The sequence below is a fragment of the Oryx dammah genome, unplaced genomic scaffold (genome assembly GCF_014754425.2).
Source record: "Oryx dammah isolate SB20612 unplaced genomic scaffold, SCBI_Odam_1.1 HiC_scaffold_28, whole genome shotgun sequence".
NCBI classification, from domain to species: Eukaryota; Metazoa; Chordata; class Mammalia; order Artiodactyla; family Bovidae; genus Oryx; species Oryx dammah.
The window spans coordinates 14,146,847-14,161,094 of record NW_024070212.1 but is presented as its reverse complement, the minus strand read 5'-3'; the positions used below and the strand labels follow the sequence as shown (position 1 = coordinate 14,161,094).

Below are 14,248 nucleotides of genomic sequence, written 5' to 3'. Positions count from 1 at the left end.
AGAGACCTGAATTTTGCCTGCACGGCCTTTCCTAAATAGTATCTCTCGCCTAATCTCACCTAACTGTATAATGTAGAAAACTGCTTTGAAAAGTAACCAAAGGTGTGCCTGACAAATATAGGAATTTTACTTTCTTTTAATTACTGAATCGTGACTTGTCATGCGGATATGACTTTCCTCTGCCCGAGGGGGGCATTAAATGTCCTTCCAATACTGCCACTGTCCTTTCACTCCCGCTCTTTTCCCGCATAACCGCGTGGTCGCACTGGAAAGGAGAACTATAGTTCCCAGGGTGCCTCGCGAAGCCGCGGAGAACTACAATTCCCAGCGTTCATCGCTGTGGGGCAGGGTTGAGTCGGAACCACAAAATCAGGCCTGGAAACTACAACTCCCAGGGCGTTCCGGAGCAGGGCAGCGGGACTACGGAAAGCGACTGGCGGAGGCCAGCAATAAGAAACTCTGGGTTCTGGGTGCAAAAACCCAGGGTTAGGAGCCTCAGGCATGCTGCGTCCCAAGGCTTTGACCCAGGTGCTAAGCCAGGCCAACACTGGAGGTGTTCAGAGCACCCTGTGAGTGCGGACCGAGAAGCCGGGTGGCGAGCACTGGCGTGGGGCAGCGCGCGACTCTCCGAGGGAGGGCTGGGGAAGGCTCTCTGGGAAGGGAGGAGGTGGCAGAGGGGGCCTAGGTGAATCTGACGGAGAGCCCCTTTTGAAAAGGAAACCGACGTGCCAGGTGCTCTGGGCACGTCCCAGGACACACTCAGTCCCAGTGGCGGGAATTGGGATGGGTACGGAGGAGTTTGACTCACTCTTGAGCACGTTGATATCCCTCCTGATTCTTCACCAGGCTGCTGAATAACGAAGGATCTCTGTTGGCCTACTCCGGCTATGGGGATACAGACGCCCGGGTCACCGCGGCCATCGCCAGTAACATCTGGGCGGCCTACGACCGGAACGGAAACCAAGCGTTTAATGAAGACAATCTCAAATTCATCCTCATGGACTGCATGGTATGAAGAAGGGATCCATTCTTCTGATCCTAAGGGGATCCCAAAGGGCAACCTGGACCCCATCCTGGATGGTTGGAGGGCCAGGGAAAGGATGTCTGGAAGATAGTACTAAGAGTTGGTCTGCAGCAGCATTTATGATAGGCAGGACCCTATGCATTGCTGAGAAAAGAGTCCTGGAACAGAGGTCTGGCTGGGGTTCTGGTTTTAGCATTGGTGAAACGTTGGGTAAGTGATAACCTCTTTGAGCTTTCTGACCACACCTCCAAGGTGAAAGCAATAATCCCCTCCACCACACCATGCACACAGGGTTATTGTGATCAAAGGAGGGCGTGAATATAAACTAGAGCGATATGCAGACACAAAGTGTTGTCATCTGAGATTAACAGAACCCAGAAGCATGGCAGGGTCTCTAGACCCTGCTGTCCATTCACTTTACAGAGAAAGGTCATGAAGTCCAGAAAAGGGAAGTGGCCATTAGACTGTGAACTTCTTGGAAACAGAAACTGGCTCATACATCTTTATATCTGTCCAGTCAACATATTTTTAGGTCCCTGCAGTGTTCTCAGGGCTAGGGGAAAAGTAGGAAAGAGGACAGACAAAAACTGCCACCCTAATGAAGCTTGCAGTCTTACGTATGAACTTATTGAAAATAAATTCATGAATATGTTTTGTAACATACCTATGTACGTTTAAAGAGTAGTATGTTAGATATTGAAAATGCTAGGGGAGGACTTCCCTGGTGATCCCATGGTTGGGACTCGGTGCTTTCACTGCAGGGGCCCCCGGGTTTGACCCCTGGTCAGGGAACAAAGATCCTGCAAGCCATGTGGTGTTACCAAAAAAATAAAATAATGTACAAAGTAGAAGAAAATGCTATCGAGAAAAAGCAAGGAAGTAAGATAGGATGGTTGTATCAGGGACAACGTCACTGAAAAGGTGGCATCTCATCAAAGATCCATCTAAAGGCGGCTGGTAAGCCGTCTAGGTTGGGAACATTTCTGATAGAACAGCAAATGCAAAGGCCTTGCGGCAGACTGATGCCTGGTCAGGGATAACAAGGTTGAAGTGGCCAGAGTAGCATGAGAATTGGAGAGGTTAGTAGGTGATGCCAAAGAGGCAGAGGGCATGACACCTGGTTCCAAGCACATGGTGCATACTTAGTGAAAATTTGCTGAACCAAATTGGGAAGGCCCCAAGAGTGAATTCTCCTGGAAGGATTTCCACTGCACCTCAGCCACCTACCTCTTCCTCACTCCCTCCTTAACCACAGATGCCAGTTCAACTGATGATTCCTAGGGTCCCTAGCCTAGAGCTGGTGCCATAAGGGCAATAGCTTTCAGATGTCTTGACCACAACCCAGCCATAAGAAATATATTTTCAGTCGGGGTCTAGTAAAACAAAAGTTTCATGAAATAGTACTTCCTTTGCTGTATGCAATACACTTTATTTCTCTTTTAATGCTGATCAACCTTCTTAATTGATCTGGGGCTAGTTAGCCCTGGGGCAAACCTACAGTTTGAAAAATATTATGTTGGGAAACAAGGAGAACTGTAAGTTGGGTTGTGTTCTCCCCTTACAGTGTCACTGGGGGTGAAACCATGATAATAACATCCCCCATCTGGACAGCCCTTTGTAGACACCAGACTCCTTCCTGTGTATTAGCATCCTCAGCAACTGGAGTGAACTAGGGATTACAGAAAGAGAAACAAAGCTTCTGGGAGATGGAGTTTTCTCGGGTAACTTGGTTAGTAGGTGACTGTGCTGAGGCTAGAATGGGCTCAGGACTTCAGGTTCAGGGCTGTGGCTAAAGTCCCCCAGCAGAAGCTCCTGCCCTGCCTGGGGCATGAAAGGAAGATACAGACCATCTCAAGAGAAGCCCTTGGGGAAAGAAGGGGCGAAGGCTGCAAGCAGATATCACATCCCTTGATATCACCCCCACCAGGAGGGCCGTGTAGCCATCACGAGAGTGGCCAACCTTCTACTGTGCATGTATGCCAAGGAGACCGTTGGCTTCGGAATGCTCAAGGCCAAGGTGTGTATGTGCCCATTCCTGTACACCCCTGGGCTCAGCCTTCATGCTCCATCACTGTATCCGCTCCCATCCCCACCATCTTCCCAGAGTCTTTCTCATGTCACCCAGTCAACATCTGGGGTGGGCTCACAGGCAGCAGCTAGGGGCTGGGGGCTCAGCGGTAGGAGCAGACCTGAATTTAAGATGCCTCGAGTGGCAGGCCTTCTCTTCCCTTTCCCACAGGCCCAGGCCTTGGTGCAGTATTTGGAGGAGCCTCTCACCCAAGTAGCAGCATCATAATGGGCGTCGGTGGAGCCTGGGATTCAGAAGAGTGAGATGACCATGTGGTGGGCCACGGCTCCCCAGGGAAACCTTCCTGGACTGTTGCAGGGGGTTGGAGTCGGGGGACTTTGTTTCTTCCCAAGAATAAACTTCAACTGCCGTCTCATGTCTTGGCTGTTTGCTTGGATGAGGGGAATCAGAGGAGTGAGGAAGGGGCAGCGATTGTGCATCATGCCCTTTGCGTTCGGCTAGGATGCTTCCCACACCACTGTGACCCCCAACCACCACACGGTTTTTGGCAGAGGCGCCTAGGCTCCCTTGGCCGGTTCGGTGCTGTGACTTCACCAGGCCCACTCAGAGAAGAATCTTGCCCACCTGCTTGGCAAAACCTTGGGAGTGAGCCGAGAGGAACAGTGGGCTGGTGGGGGTCACGTTGGACGAAGAGAGAACAGGCTGTGGGAGTTTAGTGTCCAGCACCAACTTTGGGGGGCCCCTTTTCTACTCGGGATTGGGAGTGTGCCCCCTAGTGGCCTACGAGGGCCACCCCTTCCCTCTTGGCATCCACAGGCTTACGCACACCCCTCTCCAGATCAGGAAGTCCTTTGCACACAGCAAGTATCTGCCCTGAAGCTTCAGGTCCTGGGGAAACAGTAGAAACAATTAAGAAGTCCTGGCCCAACAGTCAGACCCGTCCCTGCACCTGGCTGTTTCTGCCCCAGCTTCCCCCGCTATCCAGTGTCCTTAGAGCAAGGCTGGATCTTTCCCAGTGCTGTAGGAAGGGACTCATCCCAGGGAAGCTGGTAGGTTGCAAGTCCCAGCTCCACCCAGGTTGAGAAACTGCCCATCCCAGGTCCTGGGCTGTCAGGGAGGGGTAGAAGTTGCTGCATCCAAGATGCCCCTCCCAGAGCTCTGCCCTGCAGTGGGGTGACCCCAGCCCCTCCCCCCACAGCCCTTCCTCTGGTCCCCCCAGTTACCGCTCCTACTAGGCTCCAAGAAATAGCAGAAGGCTGTGTAGTTTCTTGCTCCCTGAGGGACTATTTCTCACTCACTAGTGGCTGAGCACCCCCAGCCACAGGTCCCGGGAGCCTAGCAACGCACATTTAGTCCTCAGCTGGCTCTCCGAAGGTCCTGTCCCTGTCCTAGCTGCCCCCATTGTCACTCCCTTGAGCCTGCTCACCTGCTTGCAAGAGCCCAGGCTGAGAGCAGACACACAACCTGTCTAACCTGTCTGACGTCATCATCTCTCCACCCACTTGGGCTCCAGGTCTCCAGCCGCTCACTCTTCCTGTTCTCAGCTTCCTTCCTCTCAGATTCCTTACAGCTCTGCCACCTACCAGAACTGAGCCTCCCTAGGCCCTGGCTAGCCTAAAGTCGGCCCTCGATCCCTCTCACTGCAGAAGTCTTACTCTCAATGAGAGGAAGGGCGGATCCAGGTGTCTTGAGAGCTGAGGGTTGAGGGCATTGAGCCAACAGGTAGACCCATCACCTCTGCCCTCGAAGACACTTGTGCCCTCCATGCGGAGCCAAGATGGGGAACAGAGCCGAGGAAGATTATAACTTTGTCTTCAAGGGTGAGTCGGGGGTCCATAAAGAAAGAGGAATACCTGAGAGAGACCCAGGAAGAGAACAACAGAGCCAGAGGGCCCCTTCCTGTTTCTGAATCAATTAGCAGGGCCCCCCTCCTAGGGCTCATCATTCCTTCAGATCAGAAAGTAAGCTTAAGGAGTGGGGCGGGGGTGGGATCTGTTTACAGGAGCAAAAGTCCTGGAGCTGCCAGAATGCTCTGCGGAAGTAAACAATGCTGGTCACTCCTTAATGGTGCAAGTCGGGCTCTTCCGCCCAACTCCTAACGGGAGCCCCAGTCCCTAGGAAGAGTTAGCCACTGCAGCACAAGAGATGGAGGTGAGACTTCAGAGAGACTTAAAAGGAAGAAAGTCACCTTTCCGGGCAGCTGTACAGGAAAGGAGAGATTGGAAGATCTATACCATACAGGGCTGGAGGAAGACACAGGGAAGATATTATGAATCGGGACCAGGGTCTAATAGAATCTGGAGAACTCCCAGCACCGTAGCCTTGTCAGTCTGTCCCTTGGCAGACCCCGTGGGCTCAAATATCCGGAACTGGGTTTAACTAGGCTATCCCTGGAAGTTTGCATGTATCTTTCCAGCTCCTTTATCTCGCTCCTGTGTTTAGCCAGTCTTGTGTTCCCTACCCCCACCTCCACACCTCCTTCAGGGCAGGGTGGACTGGCATCACTGTGATTCCCTGTCCAGCCACTCCACCCTCCCAGCCTCAGCCCCACCCTCCCTTGAGCTGGGACTCTCAGGAGACCAGGGCTTGGGAAACCTGTACTTCCAGCATTTTTCCCAGGAAGGGAGACAGGGTAAGGGGTCACAGTAGCCTGGGGCAGTTCAGATCTCAGCCCCGCCGCTTAGGAGTTATTGCAATTTAGGCTCACTAGAAGCAGACCAGGAGAAGTTTGGAGTGTGAGATGTTTATCATGGCTCAACAGCAGTGAAAGGAAGAGGAAGGACACAGGATCGGGCAGAGGGAGAAGTCACATTGCAAGGCAGGAACACAAAGCCTCGACCAAGGGCGAGCAGCTCTGGGTTTCCCCTCTCCTTGCTTGCGCACTGGGCGCGGCTGCCCAGGGAGAGGCGTGAGCCCAGGTGAGGCTGCCTCGATGTCAGAAGCAGATGCTGAAGGAGCAACAGCTGAAGGCTGGGTGCTGCCTGCACTCCCTGCAGCGAGGGGCAAGGCCTCCCTGGAAGGCTCATGTGGACAGCACAGCTCACATTTACCACACTGGTTGCGTTATCCTGTGCAAGTCACTGAACGCTCACCCCATGTAAACATGGGGTGATTTCTAATAGTGGTACTTGCCTTGCGGCATTGTTGTGAGGGTTAAATGAGTTCAGACGTTCAGGAGGGTACCGGGCATACTAGAGGGGCTCAATAAACATTAACCATTAGTATCTCCATTTTTCAGAGGAGGATGAGACACAGAACAAATAGTTTTCAAAAGGTCGCACAGTCAGTATTCAGAGCCCTGGCTCAGAGTCCACCTCGTGGGAGGGATGAGATGGGAATGAGGTTTCCAACAGCAGAGACACATACACACACACTCTCATGTTCATAAATCCTCTTACCTACACACATCCACACAGCTCCCAGCTCTTCCCTATCCTACACAAATAAGGAATTTTTGAAGTTGGAGTGAGCCTTTGTAGATTTTATAAACAGGGAAACTGGGACCCAGAAAAGATGAGCCACTTGTTCAGGGTCACATAGCTAATCAGAGGCTAAGTGGGGACCAGGGCCCAGATTATGCAGTGCCCAATCCTGGGGCACCAGCCCGCCTTTCCAGAACCACCCTGGGTAGCTCCAGGCCAGTGGATTATGGGTTATATCTAACATCAAGCCCTACACTTTAATGCCAGCCCCTCGCTCACTCACAGTGGGTAAGGCTGGGCCCAGAGGCTCTTCATAGCCCCTCTGGTGTATCCTTGTCCATGAAAACCTAAAGGTAAAAGCACCAGCCTACCAACAACAATGGGCTTCCCAGGTGGCTCAGTGGGTAAAGAATCCACTTGCAATGTAGGAGACCCAGGAGACCCAGGTTCGATCCTTGGGTCAGGAAGACCCCCTGGAGGAGGGCATGGCTATCCACTCTAGTGTTCTTGCCTGGAGAATCCCATGGACAGTGGAGCCTGGCAAGGTACAGTCTATGGGGTCACAAAGAGTCGAACACGACTGAGTGACTAACACTTTCATTTTTCACCAGCAACAATAATGACAGTAACAGTTTTGCATACTCACTATATCCTGGGCAATATCTTGTTTACTTCTTGCAACAACTCGCAGATAAAATTGTTATTCCCATTTTTTTCATAAGGAAGAGAATAACAAGTTGCTGAAGGCATGCATAACTGGTCCCACATCCAGTTCCATGGTCTTAGGCATACAAGACTGCCCCTTCTTGAGGATAACAGGATCCTAATTTCTTGCACACATACCCCCATACCTTTCCCCCACCTACAGATGTGTCAGCTGCCAAACTTTCTCCTCACCCATATTGCTATTCCCCCCTTTGCTCCCCTCGCAAACACACAAACTGCCCACTTCTCCTTCCAGCTTGTATACATGGAAAAACACACATGTTCTCATATCCTCTCACCCAGAAATGTGCACCCCCCCTCACAGACCCCCTACCCTCCCTGTTACCTCACAACCCTTGAACGCCACTATCCACAAACAGCCCATAGACATCACTGTCTCACCAAATTCATGGGCTGATTCTGCTGCCATGTTGCAACAGGCCAGGCTGAGAACCCTCGAAGCCCCTCAGCCTGTTTCAGACCCTCATCCCTTCTGCCTCAGTGTGGGTACATCACGTAGAGTTGGAGACCCTTGTCTCTGCCAGGCTTCCTGTGGCGCTAGTGGTAAAGAACCCGCCTGCCAATGCAGGAGACTTAAGAGAGGCAGGTTAGATCCCTGGATCGGGAAGATCCCCTGGAGGAGGACACGGCAACCCACTCCAATGTTCTTGCCTGGAGAATCCAATGGACAGAGGAGCCTGGCAGTCTACAGCCCATAGGGTGGCAAAGAGTGGGACGCGACTGAGCGTGCGTGAATGGCTTTGCCAGGAGACCTGGCTCCTCAGTTTTCTGAGCTACTCGTCTTTTCTGATGGGCAGACCCTCCAAGTTCAGTCCTTATCTCTCCGCTCCTTCAGTGGTGCTGATCGGCGAGTCAGGAGTGGGGAAGACCAACCTGCTGTCCCGATTCACTCGCAATGAGTTCAGCCACGACAGCCGCACCACCATCGGGGTTGAGTTCTCCACCCGCACTGTCATGCTGGGCACCGCCGCTATCAAGGCTCAGATCTGGGACACGGCTGGCCTGGAGCGGTACCGAGCCATCACGTCGGCGTGAGCCCTGGGCTGGGGGTGTACTGGGGTGCTGGGGTGCTGGGGAAGTCAGGGTGTACCATTGGAGGAGGAGTGGAGGAGGAGGAGGCAAGGAAACTCAGCAGCGAGTTCCCTGAATGGGACCGTGGGGCCACCATGGCTCGGGGGAGAAGACACGAGTACTCTGAGCTACAAACAGTCTGAGACAGGAAGCAATGATACTGACAGCTGGCACCCAAAACAGGAGTCATCACCACCACTTACTTGTCTTTACTATGTGCCAGGGAAGGTACAAGACACTTTACATTGGGCTTTTTATGTAATCCTCCAAATACCATAGGAATAAGGTGCTATCATTAATCTCTCTTTAGATAAGAAGTCTGTGTTTCAAGCAGGTGAAATTGGGGTGCAGCTGTGATGGGGACATATTCTAGGATCGAGAGCAAACCCCCCTCACTTCTGCAGTGCTTTGTACATGGCAACCTTCACTATCTAACTGCAAGGTGAAAGGCTGGACCCCATAACCACACTTTACAAAACTCGAGGACACAGAGGAACATATAAGCCTCTTGACACTGGACACAGAGGGTCTCCCAGTCAGTGTCAGGCCAAAGATGGTGTGTGTGTGTGGTTGTGGGTGGTGGTGGGGCCCAGGAAGCAGCAGTCGGGGGCTTTGTGGCTTTGTTTATGCATATTCATCACTCTTGGACTGGTCACTTGACTCTTGCAAGCCTCAGTACAAAGGGAATAATTATATACCACCAGTCTTCCCTGGTGGCTTAGAGGGTAAAGTGTCCACCTGCAATGCGGGAGACTTGGCTTCAATACCTGAGTCGGGAAGATCCCCTGGAGAAGGCAATGGCACCCCACTCCAGTACTCTTGCCTGGAAAATCCCATGGACAGAGGAGCCTGGTAGGCTGTAGTCCATGGGGTCGCTAAGAGTGGGACACGACTGAGCGACTTCACTTTCACTTTCTTTCAGTCTGAAGAAGCGCTATTAAACTTCCAAGAGTGAGACTGGATGCTTAGTAAGGGTGCCTCAGATGATCAGGGAGATTCAATTAGTTCTAGAAAGATAGCCATGAGAGAGAAGTGCTGGGGGTCAAGGAGCTATGTGAGGTAGATTTTGGGTGTTGGGCATCCAGGAAGCTAGTTTAACCAGAGCCCTGGTATACATCTGTGGCTAACATCAGAACAAAGACCAGAGGCAGCAGAGGGGTTAGGAGGGAGGAGGGAGCCTGTGGTTTTAGAGAAGGGAGGTGAGTCTTCAGAGACCAAGACCAGTATTTTTGGAGGGCGTTCAGCATCAGACATGGGAGATCTGGGCTGCCCTGTGTGCTTTGGTTCTCTGGACTGTAATCTTCATATTTCCCTGTCTCTGGTGCTCTTCTCTGGCTTTTGGCCTAAGAGCTCTGCTCTGAGGTTGGGCTTGATGGCCCTGACCTTGCCTCTGTCCACCCCACTAACCCCCTACCCAGGTACTATCGTGGTGCTGTGGGGGCCCTCCTGGTGTTCGACCTGACCAAGCACCAGACTTATGCCGTGGTGGAGCGCTGGCTGAAGGAGCTCTACGACCATGCCGAGGCCACGATCGTCGTCATGCTCGTCGGTAACAAAAGTGACCTCAGCCAGTCCCGGGAGGTGCCCACTGAGGAAGCCCGCATGTTTGCTGGTGAGAGCCCACCACAACCCAGCCGGACCCCTCCGGCTGCTCTGCCAATGCTCAGCCCCCGCCCCCACTGTAGGGCTCTGGCCTGGACTTCCTCCCCAGGGCCCCCCTACCTCCATTCTGTCTGCCTCAGAATCTCCTCGCCCTTGCCCTCAGTGACCCTGTGTCCCTCGGTATGTCCCACCCCACTTGCCCTGTCTTTATGGGCAGTTATTCATAGCTGGTTTCAAGGCAGCCCATGTCGCCATGCTCAGAGACCCCAAGTGTGGCAGATGGGCTTTCTTTGTCTCCTGTCACACTTTGCCCAGGAGCTTTCTGGGGTTTCAAGGCAGCAGGAAACAGGGGTTAAGGGTGTAGGCTGTGGGGTCCCATGGCCTAGCCCACGTCTCTTGGTGAGTGACTAGATGTGGGACACAAAGCAAGTTCTTTGTTGGTTCCCTCTGTTTCTGGGCTACAGTTTCCTCTTCTAAAAGAGAGGAATACTATTCAGATCTACCTTCCAGCTTGTTTGTAGGTTTAAATGAGTCACACATGCCAAGGGTTTAGCGCATAACGAACGTACATGGTAAAACATGAAGTAAATATTATCATCTTGACCCTTCACAACTAATGGTGTGCTTCCTCTCCGTCAGAAAACAATGGGCTGCTCTTCTTGGAGACCTCGGCCCTGGATTCCACCAATGTCGAGCTGGCCTTTGAGACTGTCCTCAGAGGTAGAGCCCCTGCCTCCATTCGAAAGGCACCGCCATCCCACCCTTGAGGCTTCCGCGGGCTGCGGGAGGAACGCAGGCACCCAGCCCTCGCCTGCCCCAGCTGATTCCTCATCCCCTCTGTGGGCCCCCCCAGCCTCCTCAGAGTCTCCCTCATACACCCCCACCCCGTCAGCTGGAGCTTAGGGAAAGAACCAGAAGGCCACACTCCCAGGGAGCTGAGTCTTAGTCCCACTCCACCCACGTAAGTAGACGGGACCCAGGCGCCCAAACTCCTCTTCCTTCCAGCAAAACCCCCAGTGTTCAGAGAGGGGCACGCAGAGTGTGTATGGGGAGTGTGGGCTCCTAATCTTTGTCTGCCCTGATCACCGCCCTCTGCCTTCACAGAGATCTTCGCTAAGGTGTCCAAGCAGAGGCAGAACAACACCCGGACCAATGCCATCACCCTGGGCAGTGGCCCGGCTGGGCAGGAGCTGGGTCCTGGGGAGAAGAGGGCCTGTTGCATCAGCCTCTGACCTGCCCCTACTGTGTTCCGGTGCCCCCCAGCCCTGCCAAGCTCCAGGAGCTTTCGCTGCCCTGTTGGTCCAGATGTCAGAGGGGCCAGTCCCCATCCACAGCCCTGCAGAGCTCTAAGGTCTTCATGTACCCCTCCCCACCCCCAGATCTCTATTATCGGTCCCCCCCTTACAGACCACGGCCCTCCAATAAAGCTGTGTTTTATATCAAGCCTGACCATCCTGCTGCCTCCCCTTCATCTCTGGGCCCTCCTCTGAGTCCTTCCCCTTCCCCTCCCTCATCCCCCTCACCGTATCCACTGCCCCCCGGGGCCAGCTGTCTCTGGAGTCTTGTGGTCTGGGGACAGTGCCAAGGGGGTGGGAGGTGCCCGCCCTTCCCTCTGCCAACCCCCAGGGCAGGTGGAAGAGGGAGCACAGCATGGCAGAGAAGGGTATCTGGAAGAAGAGACAAAGGAAACCATCAGCGGGTACCATCTGGTGCCCTGGGCCCTGGTGCCAAGAGCTGAGGTCACTCCAATGCCAGGGGTGAGGGGAGGAGGCAGGGGGGATGTTTAAGAAAAGGGGAGTCAGGGCCAGCCCAGGCTGTGTGTGCTGGGGAAGGGATTTTAAGCCTGGGAGGTGGAAGGCCTAAGTCTTCCATCCAGGTTTCTGCTTGACCCTGAAGAGATGTGGTGTGTAGGGATGGATTGAATCTGGTGCGGACTGACGGGAGGGTCAAGCTCTCAGCTGGGCCCTTTCTCCGTCAAGTCCAGAAGCTGGCTTTCCAAGCAAGGTCTAGGTGGCCCTCCCTCACCTTCCCCTGTTCTGCAAGGTAGGGTTGAATGAGGCCTCCTGGTGCCTCAAGGAACAGAAGGAGGTAAATGGAGAGAAAAGAGGGGTTGAGTTCTTGGAGACCCAAGTAGGATGCTGTGGAGAGCAGATAGGAGCCATCCACTCCATGCAAGGTAAGCAAGGTCACCCAGAATGACAATAGAGAAAACCCTACTCCCCCTAAGGCGGTTCCGACCAACATGCCAAGAAAGAAGCCTGAGCCTTAAGTAATAATACTTTTAATAAAATTAAGTTCTTAATAGCACATTTAATACATTAACCCTCCCCCTTCTTGGTTTCTCTGCATTTTGTGCAACATCACTTTGACTTGATTATTCATGGGTCCGTTTTGTTTCCCGCCTTTATTTTGCTTTTGAAATGGTTTTCCTGGTGGATTTGTAACGTGTCTTCACTAGATGCCTCAAATTAAGTCTGACCACAATCCTACTCTACTTTCTACAGTGGAGAGACCATTCCCCTGCCCCAGGGCTGTCTCCCCCCACCCACCCTACCCCACCCGCACCCTCGAGTAGGGAAGAGGAAGCCCTCCCCACCCCAGACGCTACCTTCCCAAACTAGCGGGGTTCTTAGGACAAAAAGAGCAGGGGAAAAGTCTGTCCCTGGGTGGGGTGAGAAGAGTAAATTGGGGAGGAGATATGTTTGGGGTCTAGGGCCAGGGAGGAGCATGACAGAGTCATTAGTGTCAATGAACTTCTTGCCAAGAGTCAAGAGGCCTCTACACCCCCTTGGACAGGACCGAGGGTGGGGGGACCAACCTGATTACAAGCTGGGGTTGGTAGAAGGCAAGTGCTTAAAAAACAAGTTGATTTCTCACAAGCAAAAGCCAAGCTCCCCAACTTGGGTACAGCAGATGACCTCTACCTGAACTCTTACAGATGGCAGTGAACTAGAACAGATGGTTAGGGTTGGGGTCACCTAAAGTCCCTGCTGCACCCCCTGACTCTGTACCCTTGGGGGCCAGTTCTCCCAGGCCTTCAAGGACAGCATCTCCATTCCACCCCAGTGGGTGGCAAGTCCTTGGTATCTAAGAGATAATAAAGCACTCCTGCAAATTTGTAAAGCACAGTTCAGCTTTAAAGGAGACTGATTGTTGAGATCATTCTTTCACCTGCTGCCATGGAGGTCAGAAGCTAAGCAGTAGGAAAAAGAATGGGGGACAGATACCCTCCAGTCCCCTTGAAGCTCTGAGAAAGAAGTGTGTGCGTGTGTGTCTGTTGGTGGAATGACCTACCAGGCTCTTGAATTAATCAGAGGTAGAGTGGATTGCAGTTATACTTCAGGAAGGACTTCCTCAGTTAGGCCTGGGAGAAGTTGTCACCGGAGGGTTGAAGCTGGGCAGTCTTCCTCCTCTCAGAGCCCCAAGAGGACACGTTTGGAGTAAGGGCTGCCCAAAGACAGGGAGCCAACCATGCTCTCCCACCTTAGCTGTCCCTAATCTAGCCCTCCTCTGGTTGAAATGATCAGTGTTCATGCTTTCAAAGACCCTGGGAGCTGAGCCCCTCATCTATTTGTCCTATAATTTAGAAATCCAAGGATTCTTAGAATCAACCCCAGCAGACTGGAAGGAAGCTCCCAACCATAACTAGCAACCTGCTCCACCCTGATATCTGAAGATGGGGGGGGGCCTCAGGGTGGACTCAGCCACTTCCCTCCTCTATTTTCCTTTTCATTATGACTTTTATACATTCTACTGGACCCAGGGGCCCTCAATGCTACTAAACTTTAAGCTATCTGAATATCGTCTACTAAGTAACTAGTAATTCTTTCTCTTTGTCTCTAGGATTATATGAAATAAATTTGAATTATTATTATTATTAATTATTATTATTTTGTAGTATTCTTTTCTTTTAAACCCCTCGGTTTTTCTTCTCTCTCATTTTTGGTTAAAAAAACAAACAAACAAACAAAAAACTATTTCTCTTAAATCTCACACCTCTCTGAGGGTTCCCATAGGCCTGCTAGGCCTCAGTTCTGGACTTCCCCACCTTACTTGCCCCTGGGACCGGACAGGGGAAGGGAGGGGGGGGGACACCCCAGGATCCTCAGTCCTACTGCTTCTTCCTTTCTCCTTAATCCCTTTCTTTGTTTGGCTCTGCCAGCTCCCCCAAAGGGGAGGGGGAGAGGGAGGGGGAGCCTTGGGGGTGAAATCCAATCTACTTGCAGGGCCCCAGAGGGACCAGCTTCCTCTAGCCCCTGTCTCCACAAGCCATCCCAGGATGCTCCCCCGGAAAAGCAAACGACATTCCTCCCCAAAAAAATGTGGGGGAAAAAAGGAACGTAAACCAGAACATATATTAAAAACACTTTTTTA

General features: G+C 52.5%; 2 protein-coding genes across 2 annotated transcripts; both read left to right on the top strand.

Annotated features, from left to right (window-relative positions):
* Positions 1–351: 351 nt before the first annotated feature.
* On the top strand, positions 352–3,465 carry LAMTOR2 (late endosomal/lysosomal adaptor, MAPK and MTOR activator 2). The gene is made up of 4 exons (XM_040230297.1): positions 352–569; positions 847–1,009; positions 2,952–3,041; positions 3,264–3,465. Exons 1-4 carry the CDS (start codon positions 502–504, stop codon positions 3,318–3,320), a joined length of 378 nt encoding a protein of 125 aa, XP_040086231.1. The 5' UTR covers positions 352–501; the 3' UTR covers positions 3,321–3,465.
* A 1,117-nt stretch (positions 3,466–4,582) lies between these two features.
* On the top strand, positions 4,583–11,323 carry RAB25 (RAB25, member RAS oncogene family). Its single transcript, XM_040230296.1, has 5 exons — positions 4,583–4,873; positions 8,037–8,232; positions 9,691–9,884; positions 10,514–10,594; positions 10,979–11,323. Exons 1-5 carry the CDS (start codon positions 4,831–4,833, stop codon positions 11,104–11,106), a joined length of 642 nt encoding a protein of 213 aa, XP_040086230.1. The 5' UTR covers positions 4,583–4,830; the 3' UTR covers positions 11,107–11,323.
* Positions 11,324–14,248: the final 2,925 nt, after the last annotated feature.

Coding starts and splice junctions, on each gene's coding strand:
- LAMTOR2 (XM_040230297.1), top strand. CDS start 502: ATGCTGCGTCCCAAGGCTTTGACCCAGGTGCTAAGCCAGGCCAACACT. Junction 570..846: donor GGAGGTGTTCAGAGCACCCT/GTGAGTGCGGAC, acceptor ATTCTTCACCAG/GCTGCTGAATAACGAAGGAT. Junction 1,010..2,951: donor TCATCCTCATGGACTGCATG/GTATGAAGAAGG, acceptor CACCCCCACCAG/GAGGGCCGTGTAGCCATCAC.
- RAB25 (XM_040230296.1), top strand. CDS start 4,831: ATGGGGAACAGAGCCGAGGAAGATTATAACTTTGTCTTCAAGG. Junction 4,874..8,036: donor TTATAACTTTGTCTTCAAGG/GTGAGTCGGGGG, acceptor CCGCTCCTTCAG/TGGTGCTGATCGGCGAGTCA. Junction 10,595..10,978: donor CTTTGAGACTGTCCTCAGAG/GTAGAGCCCCTG, acceptor CTGCCTTCACAG/AGATCTTCGCTAAGGTGTCC.